We start from the raw sequence: 16,968 nt of genomic DNA on the forward strand, positions 1-16,968 counted from the left end.
ACTATTCCTTTTTCACTTGTATTTCTAGTTTCTTTACTCAAAAATAGAGGGGTATATCCGTGGTGAACCTCCCTGGGAAAGTTGGACACACATTTTTAAAAACTGCACTAAGTTAATAAAAAAGATCATTTACAAGGTTATCTAAAGAGATAAAATGACAAGCTTCCAATTCCCTAGGTAAAACCCCTTAAGTTATCCTAGTTTTGGTGTCTTGATTTAAAAACTGTTCTAAACTTATTACATTTTTAAAAGTTAGCCCTTAAGTTAGGAAATAACCCTGGTCTTCTGACGTAGCAGGACAGCTGAAATAGCAATGAGAAGCATTCTAAGATGTAAGAATGAGGTTAAAAGAAGCAGAGTATGGCTCTGATTATGAAATAAAATTTAGCATTTTGAGATTAATTTTGGTATAGCTTTGGTTTTGAAGCATTATTTTACTACTTGTTGTTTGTTTGTGACAACTTCATGTCACTTCTGAGCCATATATGTAGTTTTTGCCTGTACGTGTTCCCATGACTGTCTCTCTTCCCTAGGTCCTTTGTTCTTATCATTTAGTTATGCCTTTTAACTGAAGATATTTCAGTCCCTGTGTTATGTTATTTAGTCATCTGTCTTAAGTTCTGCCTACCTGAAGCTGTGTTCTCTGTTTCTTGCGTGGTGGTAGTCCATAGACCTCCTCCTCTTTGGCATTACTGCAGGGCAGCTTGGTCATCTGGGTAGTCCTGATTTCAGCCCTGTGATGCTCTTCTCTTTGGCCTTGGGTGCCACAATGAGACTTCAAACAAAAAACACCGAAGTCAGTCGCTAAATAGTCGCACAGGCCTTAGTGGCTGTCAGCAGTGCTGACAGGTTGATTATTGGTCAAAATTTCCCAAAGGGTACACTAAGGTAAACTGCAAAGTAGAACAGGGGTTTGTCATGCTAAAAGACTAGTTTTGCACAGAAAGAGGAGCAACTTGAGTGCTGGAGAATTTTCATGCGAGTCTCAAGAGCTTCTAGAGATGTTTCCTACAAGAAGGTATTGTTTGGTCTCTGGAAATTTGAGGGAAAGAGCTTAGTAATGCATAGGCATTTACTGAGATCAAAGCACATGTTCAGTAGTTTCAGCCACTTTATTTTGGGGTATGTGTGTGGAGGGTATCTCCATCATATCTAAATCAAATTGGTAAAATAGAAGAGTAAGAATTTACCAGTCGGAGATTTTATTCTCTCTGCTGATGAACTCTGGGTTGCAACTGGTGGTAGTGTCAAGCATGAACAAGCTACTTAAGATTTCCAGTCAGTATTGTCGAAGTATAGTTTGTCTATTTGCAGCATATTGAATCGAGCTTCCTTCCAAATGGAGGATTAATTTCTATTGTGAATACAAATGGAGGTAATATTTTCTGGGATTGCCTTACAGATGAGACAGGCCTTTCCTCCCAGGAAGATGAACTCAACTCAAACTAATAAACAGTAGTTGTTTTAATTTTAATTTTCTTTTTTTTTTTTTCAAATTGGAACAGAACCTAGGCTTAGATCCAAATTTTGTTGCTAAGTGGAGTGAAGCCAGTACAGCTTTACATATAGCTAAACCTGAACTAAAATTGAACCAAAGTGGGTTCAGTACCTTACTGCTTTCTTTGAACTCGCTTACTGATGGTTGTAAGTCCCCTTGATTGTAAGGACCTCTTGCAAGCTACTGAAAGGTGTTGCATGGTAGTATTTGAAAGGCTGAACATGTGACCTTCTTGTGGGAAGGGTCTGAGATCAATGCTGAGTTTTCTACCCAGTATGTGCTGAGGTTTTGTGTAAAGTATATTTATTTTCTAATCCTTAGTCTGGAAAGATCTTCCCTCTGAGCCAGTTGAGAACTTTACTCAGACCAAGTTGTCATCACTGTTTCTAACTTCTGTTTTGAAATAGAGTTAGTTAATAAAAAAGTTCCAGAACCTTTATTTCTTTACTGAGGACTAGAATACGATTAACAGGTGAGAAATAAAGGGCAACTTCAAATGATCTAAATATTATCATTTGCTAGCACTTCTATCCTAACTTTGGAGATTATTTTACTTCATTTGGGAAGGATTTGAATTTATGCCATCTCAGTCTTGGATCTTCCAGCTGTTAATCTCCTGGTTTTTGTGGTCTAAAAGTCAGCACAGCTACTCCCTTTATTCTTAGTACGGTCATGCAATCTGGTTATTTCCTACTAAGCACTGTCTTGACTTTCCCAGAGTGTACCTAGCAGGAGGAGAATGCAAGAAAGGAGTGTTTTGACCATAAAGAGAAGAAAAATACCATATGCTTTACAGGAAACAGGTGGTGCTGCTTTGGTATCTTAGTCTCTAAGACTTCACACAGCAAGGCTTACTTAAGGGAAGTAAGGAAATGTGGAAATCACTTGAGGAAATAAGGAAGAACATGTGTTTTGTGTCATATACGAAAGTGTTGTATTATGCAGTTAAATCATCATGTTTGTGCAATTACTAAGACAGAACAAATGTGCCAACTAGGAGTTTGGCTTATATATATGAGCAAGTGGTCATCTGAAATTGTACTGCAAAAAAAATTTGACAGCTTCTATCAGTTTTTAACATGTATTAACTGGCTAACCATGATGTGTGTGCAGTTGTGATTCTCTATTAAGCATTTTGTTCATAGAATCATAGAACAGTTTGGGTTGGAAGGGACACTTAAAGGTTATCTATTAAAATAGTCCACAACCTCTGCAATGAGCCGAGACATCTTCAACTCGAGCTGGTTGCTCAGAGCCCTGTACAACCTGATCTTTAATGTTTACAGGGGTGGGGCTTCTGCCACCTCTCCAGGCAACCTGTTCCACAGTTTCACCACTGTCATTGTAAAAAATTTGTTCCTTATACCTACTTGAAATTTACACTCTGTTAGTTTAAAATTCCATTGGGACATTGAGCTGTTGACCAATACCCTACCCTCTGTATACGAATATCCAACCAGTTCCTGATCCACTCATCAAAGATATGTCTCTCAATATAGGGACAAGGGCAGTCTGGGGGACCATGTCAAAGCCTTACAAAAGCATCTATAAATGACATCCATAGGTCTTCTTTTGTCCACTGATGTACTCACCCCATCATAGAAGGCAGCTAGGTTGGTCAGGCAGGACTTGCCTTGGTGAAGCCACACTGACTGTCTCAAATCATCTCCTTGTCCTCCATGTGCCTTAGTATGGCTTCTAGGAAGATCTGTTCGTGACTTCCCTTCCACAGAGATGAGGCTGACAGGGCACTAGTTCCCAGAGTCCTCCTCTTTATCCTTTTTAAAAAAGGATGCAATATTTAGGTCTGTAGATAATGCCCTCCCTTGTAGTTGCAGTTCTGTAGTATGACATTAAAAAATGTCCATAAGCCAAGGCAATGAATGTGTTTTAAATATCTTGTGGGAGCTAAGTATTTCCTGATGGTTTGCAGAGTGCCACTGTACCAGCACATTAAGGAATAGATTTTGAAAAGCTTTGTGATGAAATTGCGGGTCAGATCTTCGAAAATGATGCAATTCCTTTATTCTTAAATCAAATAACCATCTGCTTGGGAAAGTGATTGTGCTCTGAAGAGTTTATTTTCTTTCTTGAAATACATTTAGCAGATGGTTCAAGTGAATGACTTTGTGCAGACTTTTGTTTTGTAGGTGCTTTTACTGTCCTTTCACGCAAAAAATCTAGTTGAGTGTAATTCAGCCAAACTCAGCTCTTATGCATCATTCTTCTCAGTATCTATGGGCTTATATAGATTCTTAGTACTTTGTCACTACTATGAGTATAATGCAAACTCCATTTCTAGTGTGGATACAGTTATAGTGCAGTGAAAACATCTTGGGTAACCTAGTGTTATGTAGGCAGGGGAATAAGCCACAGAAAACGTATTTAACATTTATATCACCAGAGAAACTGTACTGGGTTAAATAAACCGACAGAACAGCATACATGTGCCTGAAACACTCATACTAGTATAAGTCTCCATTGACCTGTTCAAGGGCAGAATACCCGGAATAGATTAGTCTAGGCGGCCTCATCTCTAGAGTTTATCAGCTCCTTTTTCCACTCATGAATAAATTTCTCTGTCATTGATTTATTTCCCCTTCTCATGAATTCCAATTTTAGGTATTTAGAAACCCTAAGAATTTGGGGCATATAACTGTTAAACTTCTTAATGATAGTTAATACCTTGTGCTGTACATATTCTCGCTACATGTAGCTTTCAAGAAAGTAAGGATATTCTCTTCCTCCCTTCAGATCAGGGAGTCAGAAACTTGGTTTTGTGCAGTGACCGTTCTGTGGTGATGATGCTGGATATCTTTGCAGCCATTTGTACTGCTCTGCTGTCTTGTTGCATGCGAATGTAGTCATCTGTCTTGAGTTGACTTTCTGAACTCTACCAGAAAATGACCTATGAACTCCCTAGTCCAAGTACAGTGGTCCATAAAAGTTGTTGTTCCTTGTAATAGACAAAATGATTACGTGACTTTGGAGTGTGCAGATGTGCATGCTTATGCACAAACATACGTGCGTTTGTGTGTTGCCATACACTCAAAAATATTCTTCCTTTGGTGCCTGGTAGATCTTAAGTACAGTAGACTGTGGGAGATTAAAGTTGTATCATTGTACGATTCAGGACTCTGCAGTTGAATATTGGTGTGTGCTATATTAATTAATGGAAGGATTCTTGCTTTAGAATTGATTTCTGAATACTGTGATTGTTTCAGCTGAATCTTGTTTTTCCCTGGCTGCTTCTGTTCTGTGTTAGGTCTGTGCATGTGTCTGGCACTGAAAAGTGTTTGATCTTTTCTGTAGGTCATGCAAGATGTTTCATGTCTTTTTGTTGACTTTCGAGTATGAGTAAATAAATGATAAAATCCCCCGTGGCGTGAATTTCTTAATGTTTATGTATAGCATTGTGGTCAGTTACAATACGGCAAGCTGTGTTATGTTTCTTTAATTATAATAATCAAATATGTAACATTCATAATGAAAGGCAGACTTGTGAACTTTGTGGCAGTGCACTGGTTCTTAAAGGGACCAGAAGAGCAACAGTCTGGGGGGGGAAAAAAATAGAGTTAAAACAGAGATTCTAGGCGCGTTTGCTGAATGTGTTTTCTAGGCAATTTTTTTAAAAGTCAAGTTTACCTCGTAATTAATGGTATAACATGTGAAGGATGTTGATTTTCAGATTATATTATTAAATAAAACTTCCTTATGTATTTTGCTGACGTTATGGAGCCTATTGCAAAGCTATCCGTTTTAGGTGATCTTGCTAGGGATTCAGACATGAAGTTTAATCTTACCTCTGGCTATTGTTTTGGTCAAGAGTTTGCTTCTGTTGCAATAATGATTTTGAAAGTTTTTACATTATTTGGTCAGCAAACATTTTGACTGTATTGGAAAGTATTGCTATTAATGTTTAATTTTCCATTAAATAAAGTATAACTTCTACTAACTTTTAAATGGAAGCAGAAAAATCTTGTGGTTAGAGAACAGAAGATTAGCACAGACTTTGTCTCCAGTCTTTTTCTATTAGGTTACAACTATTCCGATTTTCTTACGCATTTTCATGGAAATAATATTTTACCAAAATTGGAGAAGTAAATGCCTCTCAGAATGACAGATGAAACCATTCCTGACTTTCCAGATACCAGCTCTTTAAACACTATCCCTTCCCTCCTCCTTTCGAGGCGTTGTGTGTTCAAAGAGAAACTTCCTGTTATGCTGCACTCAGTAAGGGTTAATACATATTGACTTCGTGACTCAATAACCATCTGCAGTGACAGATCATGTGCTTGGAGGTTTATGCTCTAAGCTCTCCAAATATCAGATAATCCTAGAACATACCAACAAGAGGTGCCATGCAGGTTTTATATTTTAATTATTTCTGTTTCTGTTGCTTATGCAGTCCATTTAGGTTTATACTGTAGCCAAAATCTCAACATCTTTGTTGTTGAAGCTTTTTTTTTTTTTGCTGTATTTCACATACTGTCTAGCTAAGTAACATCAGACTAAAACTTACACAACCTTTATGCTGTTAGGAAGTTCGTTTATGGAAAATGCATTTGTCTAGTCATTGTTTATTCCAAATCTGAGATTTATGTCAATAACTCTCCTCTAAAATTCTCTCGGGACAAACTGGTATTTAAATGTGTACAGTGCCCCTAATCTTAGGTGACATTTTTGTGTTGAAACATAGGTGGCTGATGGACTTTGTTGTTATGATCAAAAGAAAACCTATGGTAATGGGGCACTGAGCCACTGGAGATAACAGTTTATCACTTACTTAAAGCAGGTCTCGCTTTGCGCTGCAGGGCATGCGAAATATTGGTGCTGGTGCTGTCAGCTAGAGTGAAAATACACCCAAAAATGTTGATGGAGTGATTCAGGCTGTACAGTGGTCCAGAATGTAAATTCTTCTTCAAATGTGAAGCATCAGTGTAATCTAGATAATTGCATAGCGTATTCTGATCTTCCTCATCCCTATTAGATTAGAGAGAGTGCATGGTTTCCTTAGCAAAATCTTAGTGTAAGAGTTTACTGTCCAAGTGTCATGTTTTTGAGGGTGGGAATTGCATCTTGCACCTGAAAGGGAGAAAATGGTGAACTTCTAGATGAGCTTAGGACTCAGTTTTTCAGAAGAACACTTAGGAGTTAAAATCTTGCAAAACGCAGACCTTGAGGAAAAGCTAAACTGTTTTCACAGTCTTCTGCTTCACTTAATTTAGTTTTGCATATTCTAGAGTAGCCCCAGAATTGTGAATGCTTTGGAAATGTTGCAGTGAAATATTTATTTTTTTGTTCCATATTGTTTTTACTGATCGATATTAGCTGGATGGAGAATAAAGGAGGTTGCCTTGTAAATATGTACCCTTTAAAGTTGTTTAAAAAACCCAAAAGTACTTAGATGTCTCTGATACTGCAGGAAGACAAGATGTGTGTAGCTTGACAAAGTGATGTTTAACTGAGAAATAGGTCCAGTGGGCAGTCTAGGCCTCTGGAGACCAGAGTTCAGCTCTTGTTTAACTGTAGATTTCTTGTATGACTTTCTGGCAAGTCATTTAGTCTAGCTTATGCCTTTGGGAGTATCCCATTTTACAGATGGGGAACTGTCTCAGAAGGGTGTTGAAAATAAAATCCATTAATGACTGTGAAACTATATAAATGCCTTCAATATGCTGAAACTTGGCCATCGTTTCAACGTGGGTTTTTTCCTCTGAAAGTATGCCTGGTTTTATGGATTATTGCCTTTTGTTCCCTGAAAGAGCTACTAATATGCTTTATTCATGGCTGGAGTTTTTCAGGATCTGTGTTCCTTTCCAGCAATCATTGTACTCATCTCAAAGCACTGTCACATAAGGATTATTTTAGCAATATGGAAGTTGTTTAAAGTATCTTTACAATTAATCTTCCTGCAACTACTAAAACTCTGTATTTTAACAAAACTCACAGCAAGAGTACGGGTCACTAACAGGATAAAACGCTTTGGTGATCAAACATTTTGCTAAATGACAGTTGTTACATATTTTGTTGCGTATGGACAATGTGATGTGTATGTTGGAAGCATATATTTTGCAGTGTGTCTTGCTTACAGCAGAGCTGCTCTTCTAGCAACTCCTCTGTCCTGTCCCTGGTTTGCATCTTGCCTTATTCCTGTTTTCCTTTTGAACAGTCATGTCTTTTTAGCCATCTTCTCATAGTGTCTCTCTGCATGTATAAATACTTGGCTGCATTCAGAGAGAAGTATTTTTAGTCAAAGAGAAGGCTCAGAATCAGAACTCCCGTGATCAGACTATTTCTGTTGCATTCAAGGATGTCTGTTATATTCCACTGAATTTGGCCGGTCTTCTGTTGCTGGTTACATTATGTCTAAGGGCATTTTACATGCGGTAACTTTCAGGGCATTCAGTGGAAAATCCATGGAAATGTTAGGTTGTGCTGTATGCATCTTTTATTATTTAAAAAATTACATGGCATGGACTCACTTTCTTTCAAGTGTAGTTTCATGTGCAGATTGAATGAAAAGGCATGCAGCTTATATTCTAGTAATCTTGACTGGTTTAGACCTATTTATACCATTGTGTTTCTAGGCATTAAATTAGAAATGTTTTATGCAAAATTACGTATGAATCAGTCCTTTTTATTCTGTACTTGCTTTGATACATGAAAGACCTGAGATCAAAAGAAGGATACATATCAGTTTAGGGATTCTGCTTTTTGGAGGGTGCTCTTTTTATATGTAAGGTCAGCTGAGGCAGCTGAGCTGCTGACTTCTGGCAAAACTACTAATTCATGTGACTGATGAAGCTGTCCAGCATAGGCACTCACTGGAATTAAACATGGCTATTTTGTAAATTTAAAAATAAGAATGCGTCTTTTTTTAAATTCTTATTTAAAAATAAGAATGCGTAAATTTAAAAACAGAATGCGTCTGTTTCATTCCCATTGATATTACAATATTTTAAGAGTGAAGTATACTTTCTTTCTAAAAGACAATCCCTTTTATAACTAGCTCATTCTGCTTAGAATGTCATCAAAAATTCCAAACCAAGATTGGTAAGCAGCATTTCTAATAAATTTTATATGAGAACAGCCCACTTGATGGGTACTGAAAACTTAGAATCAGTGCTCCAGTCTTTTTCCTGAGTTGCTTCCAATGCTGCTTGTACCTAAAAGGGCAGAAGAGAGATTTTGTGATTGGGATAACCAACTGCTTCAGATGCCTTATTCTTCTGAGGGAGGGTGTTGAGGTTTCATGTGTGTGTGTGTGCACACTGTGGTTTGAACTACATAGTGTTTTGCTGAAAGCTTAACCAAACAATATAGTGCTGATACAAACAGAGCATTAAACATGCCTGTCTTTAATACAGCCATCTGTTGAGTGCTATAGCAGGTTTTCAAAAGCCTCTTTCAGCATAGACATCAAAGTCTATTCATGCACCTGTGCCTCTGATCTTCTAATATTTTTTTATTTGAAAACTGCAAAGGGAAAGGAGCAGTATTTCAGAACCAGTAGCTTTATTTAAAAACAACCCCTCCCAACTCATGCTGCCAGTTCAGAAATCGTTAAAAATGTCTTTACTTATTATTCAATACTTTATTTATGGAAAAACACTCAACCACGCTTTCATTTTCCTCTCCTCTGAGTAACCCCTGGCCTTGCTAACACCTATTTCCTGCCTCATCTATTTACAGTACAGCTGCTGAGATAATTTTCTTGATCTATTGGTCCGATGACATCAGCCAGACCTGTGAACTCCTCTACTGGCTTGCTTTTGAATGGCATAGAATTGTTTTCGTGAGGGAGGAGCTTGCATCACCCCAATGCATTCAGCAGCTGTGGCCCAAAAGAGGGAAGCATCAGAGGTGCTCTTCTTGTAAAGGTCTTCTCTGGTGGTGAGAGAATCCTGGGGACAAAAAAGGTGGCCTTGTGAACATGCCTGGTGAACGCAGACAGGCACAGACTAGCATAGCCCAGATGTTTTGGCATCTCCTTCCTTTCCTCATTTACTTGCTGATTTGCAAAGCCTAGCAGATTGGTCTCCCAAGTTATCTGTGTGAATTGGTGATCTCCTGGTTATCATCTTATTCTGGCTGAGCACCATACCCTGATGTCGCTTGTGATTCAGGAGGCAGCTGGGTGTTGTCCGCTGATGTGGGCGAGGCCGGCCCACCTTCCCCTGTTGTGGCAGAGCGAAGCGACGTGGCACTGGAGGAGGAGAGCTATGGTGGGCTGAGAGGAGAGGTAGCCTTTCACAGCCACAAGCACCACGTGCGATTGAAAAGTCAGGAAAGCTCTGAGGGTGCTGCCCATGGTGAGCAGGGCTTGGCTGGACTTCGGTGCTGAGGCACGTTCTCTTCTTGCCCTGCATCCTGTCAGTCTGGCACTGAGAAGGACCTATAATCTCGCTGCTTATCTATTTCGGGAAAGAAGGGCCTTTTGGGGGCACATCTACTTTTCCTGTTTTCTCTCCTGGTTTGGTACATGGCAGTCTTGGTCTCATCCCTGGAGGTGTTTAAAAGACAGGCAGATGAAGTGCTTAGGGATATGCTTTAGTAGTGAACAGGTACGGTTGGAATTGATGATCTCAAAAGTCTTTTTCAACCTAGAGATTCTGTGATTCTATATCAGGAAAGGGTCTTCATCCATAGGGTGGTGGAGCGCTAGAACAGGCTCCCCAGGGAAGCAGTCATGGCACCAAGCCTGACAATATTCAAGAAGCATTTGGACAACACCCTCAGACACACATGGTGTGCCCTGTGCAGGGACAGAAGTTGAACTCAATGATCCTTGGTGGATCTCTTCCAATTTACGACAGACCCAACAGACCCCAGTGGCCCTGCCCAGCCCCAGGGCTGCCCTCAACGTGTCCATGTCTCGGCCCTCCTCTCAGCACCCCCAGGTCGTCAGCACCTGTCCCTGCAATGCCACAGCAGGGCTGGTCTCCAGCTTCCCATGATCCTTACTGGTGGCCTCATCTTGCTCCCATTGCTAGGGAGGTGCCCAGGCCTGGGGCTGCCCCAGTATCCACCAGCTGCTCACTTGTGGCTGAGATGGTGGGACACAGGATGGACCCAGGCAGACAAAGCCCCTAGAGACACTCTGCCAGCAGGCATGTAATTTTATCTGCGTGCTTTACTTACTATACTTTTAATCTATTTTAGTATTAATGTACACCGCGTTGCTTTACATGGTCTCTGAAATTGTGTGACAACTGCTATGTGACAGTAGGAGCTATGGATTACAAAGTGTTTTACTGGCAGTTTTATTTTTAAGGCAAATTTAAGAATTTTATAAATTTACTGTAGTGTGTGGAGCACCATTAAGGTACTCAAATCCAGCAGTATTTAGAGTTGCTGATGAAATGTGTGGTAAAATACAGGAGGATTTGTAATGAGCTCTTCAACACGATGCCTAAACTTAGTTTATTCCCGCAGCCCACGAGACCTTGAAGTACTGCAGCTTGATACCAAGCACTTGTATTTCATGCTGAGAGAAGGTGATCTACACAAGAGCAAAAACTCCTTAAAATCTACCAAGCTACCAGAATGGTGCAGAAACAAACAGATTTTGTGTTTCAGAGAAAAAGGATAAAGCATGTATTTCTTTCTCTTACAAAAGAGCAATAAAGCATGTATTTCTTTCTTACAAAGAGGGTATTATAAACACGTGTTAACTGGCCGTACAAGCTGTGTGTTCATTTCCCCCATTCAGTGACCAGAGCTGTTCTGTCTCGCCGAGGTCTGAATAGGTCATAGTGTTGTTTTTCGCATTTGCATAGCTGGGCTCAGTATTAATTACAGTAAAAAAGTTATTTGATATGACCACGTTTTAATTTTCTTCCTTGTCTCTTTGGAAATACTGGCATAAACATATGGCAGAAAAATGCTTTAAATACTTGATTTGTAAGATTCACTGGGTTCAATTTTTCCAAGTGTTAATTTTTTACTTCAGGGAAGGTGCAGGGTCCTCAACAGCTCGTTGCAAAAGGAGACTCTGTTGGTAGTGAACTGTAGACCTGCCCATGTGTCTTACCTGAACCTTGGCTTCACACGTTTTGGAAACTTCTTTTGTTTCCTACATGTACAGTCACTTGCTTCGTGAGCCATTCTTAAGTTTTCTTCTAATTCTCTTCTTAATTGCAGATTGACTTGGAGCCAGAAGGGAGAGTGTATGTCATCATAGACCTTTCAGGATCGTCAGGTGAAGGTAGGGACTTTCAATATTTTATTGTGTTCTCTCATGACTGAAATCTTCCAAGGGCCTTTGCAATGGAAGTATTAGAGGAGGTGCTGGGCCAATATCCTCTTTAATCTGTATGAGCTCAAGATAAAGTGAACTCATTTTGATGTATCTGCCAATAAGTCAATGAGCAGTTGCAGTTTACCTTAACATGTTAATCACTGATTGTAACAGTACTAGCTAAAAGGAGAGTAATGAAATAAGAATAGTTTAGTGATATTAATTTCCAGAAGAAACTTCCTGATTCTTATTATTGCAAGAATGCTAACCATTATGTAGCTAGAAGTGATAAAAATGTCAAAGTTAGGGAGAAGAGTTTATTTGCTTTTTAAATTTTCCTAATATTTGATATCTTTCCACTAAATATTTTCTCTTTCAAGTAGAGTAGTGACCAAAACATTGTAATGGTAAGAGGTGTTTTCATTTTTATGACACAACACTTACATGTTGGGAAAAAAAATGAAGAAAGATGGAAGAGAAATATTTATTAAATTCTTAAGATATTTTTCTGCTGTTAAGTGGGAACAGAGACAGGTCATGGATGGTAGGAATAAGAAAATTTATGAAGAAGCAAATCTGTGTATCTTAGTCATGCTCTTGATGACAGCCCAGCCTCCTGAAGTGGTTTGGGTGGCTGGTTTGAGTTTGATTATTTTAATTCATTTTCACTTATCAGCTTTCCCCAGTAGCTCATAGCACTCAGCTAAATGAGGTTATTGTTGGTTCACAGTACATAAAGAAGATCCGCATAAACCCTGACATGATCTGAAACAGAATATGCTATGAAAAGGAATTTTGCCTGGTGCAGTTGAGAAACAGTGGAAGAATGCATTCATATTTTGTGCTTCGTAATGAATTGCTGAGCTCTGACCAATTACTAGCAATAGTTTGCAAAAACAGGTATTGCTTTAAGTCTAGAATTTTAAAAACAAAGCAAACTGTTATTTAAATGTCATCTTATAGCCACATTTGATACCCATGTAAGATATGCTCTACCTTTTTTTCTTTCTGCATATTGAAGAAAAAAGCAGTTTAGTAGTAGTTTCCACATACCTTGCTGATTGGTATGCCAGTGATGGAACTAAAATGTGGTTAAAGGCATTGGTGTGGCTCTGTCATTGAGCAAGTAGATGCTCTTCCAATCTTTCATTGATAGTTAATTGATACTCAGATTAGCATGTTACTATTCTATGACAAGATGCTTTCAGGTCTGTCAGACTGTCAAAGGGCAGGGAGAATCGTGTTATGTTGTTCTTCAAAAGTTCTTTAAAACTCCTTAACCTTTTATACAGGAAAAGAGAAAAAGGCTGTGGTAGTGTCTTCTATCTTATCTGGAGCAATACGCTGTGACATTTGAAAGGTGCTTGGAAAGAAATTTGAAGAACTAGACTTTGTGTTGTTGTATTAGCGTTGAAGAGGAGCACTCAAATTGGAAATAAGCCACTGAGGGAAAACAGCTTATGAATTGCTGCCTTATGGGAAGCCCTTGGGAAGACCAAGAGGCTTTAGTTAGGGTGAATTTGATAGAATGCTGGAGAAGTTGGTGTGCCTACAAAATAAAATAGAACTCTTATAGTTTTAGAGCTTTCCCATATAACTAAATAACCATGGAAAAGTGTCGTGTTAGAAGTATTGCACAATTCTCTAGGAAAGTTTTCCTCACAAGGGAAATTGAGCTGTTTGTATAACAGTTCGTAAACTGGTTTTTATGATGTTTTGTTATGATTTTATGAAACCCTTTTTTTAGACTGCTTGATTAGAGATGAGTCCTAGCTAATTTTGGATGAATCTCTTCTCACTTCAGCTGTCTTAGTATAACATAACTGTATGATTCCTTCTGTAGTAACAGAAACACTTAACCCACACAGAAGTTAACTTACTCTGTGTGCTTCAAAAATGCCTGTTTAGTTTGATCTATGTATATATACGCATATAAATATTCATGTAAATAGAATACACCCGATATGTATTTTATGCATTTCAGTGGGGCAGTTCACTGTAGTTGATCTATATTCATTGACTATGAAAGAAACATAAGATTAAGGTTAGACTAAATGCATTAATTTTGGGTGGCTGGGGTTGGTTGAGGTAGTTGCTACTCTTGACCTAGTTTGTTAACCAGGACCTTGTTTTTGAACTCCAGTTTTCATTGTGAACAGCAGGAGAGTACGTAGCTTTCTTTTCATGCTATGCAAATGGGTATTTCTATTTCTCTTGGATTCTGGAGGGGAAAAAAATTGGCAATCTGTGCAAATAAAAATACCTGTAGCAACAATTCTAACTGGAAGAAGCAATCATGGTGCATCTTTCTTTGTTAGTAGGGCTTTTTTTTTTTTTAAAAAAAAAGCAATTAAAAAAATATCAGCCATTGTGATGTAGTATATAATTGCAAACCAGTATTGTCTTGTAATTCCATGTACTGAAATTTGAACTTGTGTCTTCCATGTGATATATGCAGGCTTCTAATTATCAGCAATCAATAATGTAAGTTCAGTTATTTGACACTTCTAAAAAGTTTTTCAGATAGATATCCAAATTCGGTTTTGTTACAATTGATTTGAGATTAGTTGAATAAACTAATAAGGACAAGGTGTTTAAAAGTGCCTCTAAGAAGCAAAAGTCTTAATTTTGCAAGTGATAATTTGCTATATAAATTGAACTTTTACATATGAAATCCTAAGTGATGGATAAAGAAGAAACATTTTCATAAGCAGTAAATTTGTAATAGTTTTACTAAGTTTTTACCTAATATTGACGCAAGATGTTGTTACCATATACCTCTTAGAATGCAATTGTCCCTTAGTCTTGGCCGCCAGATTGCTTATCCCTCTGCACTATTTGCACTTGCATCGCAAAACAATGAAACCAGTTCATTGTTATAAGCTGACTTCCTCAACAAAAGTACGCAATTTCTCTTCCTCCTTCCACCTCCTCTAAACTGAATTATTCATGGACTTTCATCACTTGTGTGGCTTAGGTTTACGGGACAGTTGGAAATATGGCATATTACAAAAGGAGGTAAAGAGTACTGCCTCTCCTTGTTGCATTGAGACAGACTTGTTGAGAGCCATCCTTAGATATCAATATCAACATCTGTCAGGTACTTTTATGTTGAACTGTAGAAAGAAGGGTTGAGTTGCTCAGTTTGCTGCTTGCAGTTTTTCTCCCTTTCTAAAAACGAGAAACAAATCTATGGGGCTGTACAGAGCTGTGCCAGCTCTCTGCTGTTTCCAGTATTGTGACATTTCTTTCAGAAGCTGCCTGAAGGAGAAGCTCTGCTTCTCCAGCAGCAGCAGGGCACTTGTGAGAGGGCAGACTGGAGAGCCCAGGACTTTAGATTGATCTCCACTGAATATCTTGTGTCACTGCCAAACCTCACGTGGATTGTTCATATCTCAAGGTGTTTGGGTTTGATCTGAAAACAAATTCATTTTCTAGATCTTGCTTCCATTCAATTCTAGTCTTTGAAACAGGAAAAGGTTGGAAAACACAAATGCTAAACTCTGAGAAGAGGAAGCAAAGTACATAAAAAAACCCTTACAACAGAAAACCTAACAGAAACGTTTTTATTGTTGCCCTTTTTACAGTAATACTGTTTTGGAGCTTGCATGTGTGTTCTGAATGCTTGTTTTGCACTGAGAGCGAGGGTTTTAGCAATTTTTTGTGAATTTTGTAGTAGGAACTGTGTGGCCCACATGCTGAAACGAAAAGAACCTGGTGAACAGTTTGTCACACAGAAAGTGATGTTCTCAAAAGTCAGGATTTAAATTTTTCTGCTAAAATTTGAACATTCTTATGCTGTACTTTCAAAACTGCAACAGTTCATTGGTAAAATTTTATTTATAAAATATTTGTCTATTATTTTGGTACTTCTGTTGGATTTTTAAAGTGTTGACTGATAACTGCTCACTCAGAACTTCAAGATATAGCTTAAAAACAAATCACTTTGGTTAGACAAAAAATTGGAGCATCTATAAACTTGATACAGCATCCAGTAGTTTTAGTTGGATTTTTTTTTTAGCTAACTTCATTGAGCCATGTACTGTGCCATATGCAAGCACATAGGATTTCTAAGAATAAATGTTTCTGGTAACTTGCTTTTGGGAGACCGTTCAAAATGTGGGTGATTGTTGTTACTCTGCCAGAATATTTTGTCAGACTTGCAAAGCCTGTAATCAGTCAGTTCTGCTGTTAACCAAACATCTGGTGACTCCACTATGTACGCGCAGTTATAAGAAAAACAAGATTTATAGTAGACTGATTTATAGTAGATTTATGGTAGACTTAGCATACGTATTCTGTTACTTCACAAACTGGATCTATTGATTGCATGGGTATTTAGTCTCCTGTCTTCAACTTGTGCCAGAGATTTGGAGAAAGGTGTGTCTGTTATCAGTCTTTGGATGAGCAGGAGTCGTGCTGTCTTATTCATTTCTTCAGTGTTACTTGTTGTCTGAGGTCTTACTGATTTTTGTATATTAATCCAGTGTTGCTGTAGAATATGTATTATCCACAGACTGAAGTGCACTCCTTGGCCACTTTATTGACATGCTTTGGCAGTATTTTTTAATGTGTTTTAGTGCATATAGAATTTTGTAAGTAAAGTTTTTTGAATTATTTCAGAAATATCTAAGAGAAACAGTGTTGCTAATCAAAATCCAAATACAGGATGAAAGTTTAAAGTATAACTGATATGATGACACAGTGATTTAATTTATAAACTGGCATAACAGATGGCCATCAACTGCGTAAGAGAGGTAAATTGCCTCAGGAATGATTAAAACCATTTTCAACAAAGTCAGTTTTATATAGGCTGAAGGACAGATGCTACTGTATTTAAAAGCTGTTGACCTCCTTGCTCCACTTGTCATTGTAGATTTCTCCTTTCTTTGGAATTATTGGTTTATGTGTGACACAAATATATAGAGTTTCTAATGGTAACTTTCTACCAACTTACAAATTAAGTTACCATTTGCAATATGTCAGTATTGAATCAACTGTAGCATGACTTCAGAATGACTGTGACGCATTGGGATTTCTTTAAGCCCTGTTTATTATAGGTAATGTAATAAAAAATTAAGAACTGTTCAAAACTCTTTCTGTGTACTGCGTTCAATCATTTGTAATGATTATGATTGTTAGATGTCTCAATTTACATTATACGACTGTCTTTATATGTAATTACAGATTCCATATTTTAGAGTGAGCAGTTGAATTGCAATAAATC

At 38.1% G+C, this 16,968-nt stretch overlaps 1 protein-coding gene across 1 annotated transcript in view; it reads left to right on the forward strand.

Moving 5' to 3' along the window:
* The window catches only part of PRKCE (protein kinase C epsilon), a 287,221-nt gene that overhangs the window by 88,133 nt on the left and 182,120 nt on the right, over window positions 1-16,968 (forward strand). The window contains exon 2 of the mRNA XM_009558110.2: window positions 11,645-11,708. Within this exon, the coding sequence (XP_009556405.1) occupies window positions 11,645-11,708 (64 nt within the window). The remainder of the gene's footprint in view (window positions 1-11,644; window positions 11,709-16,968) is intronic.

The sequence above is a fragment of the Cuculus canorus genome, chromosome 3 (assembly GCF_017976375.1).
Source record: "Cuculus canorus isolate bCucCan1 chromosome 3, bCucCan1.pri, whole genome shotgun sequence".
In the NCBI taxonomy this organism is placed as follows: domain Eukaryota; kingdom Metazoa; phylum Chordata; class Aves; order Cuculiformes; family Cuculidae; genus Cuculus; species Cuculus canorus.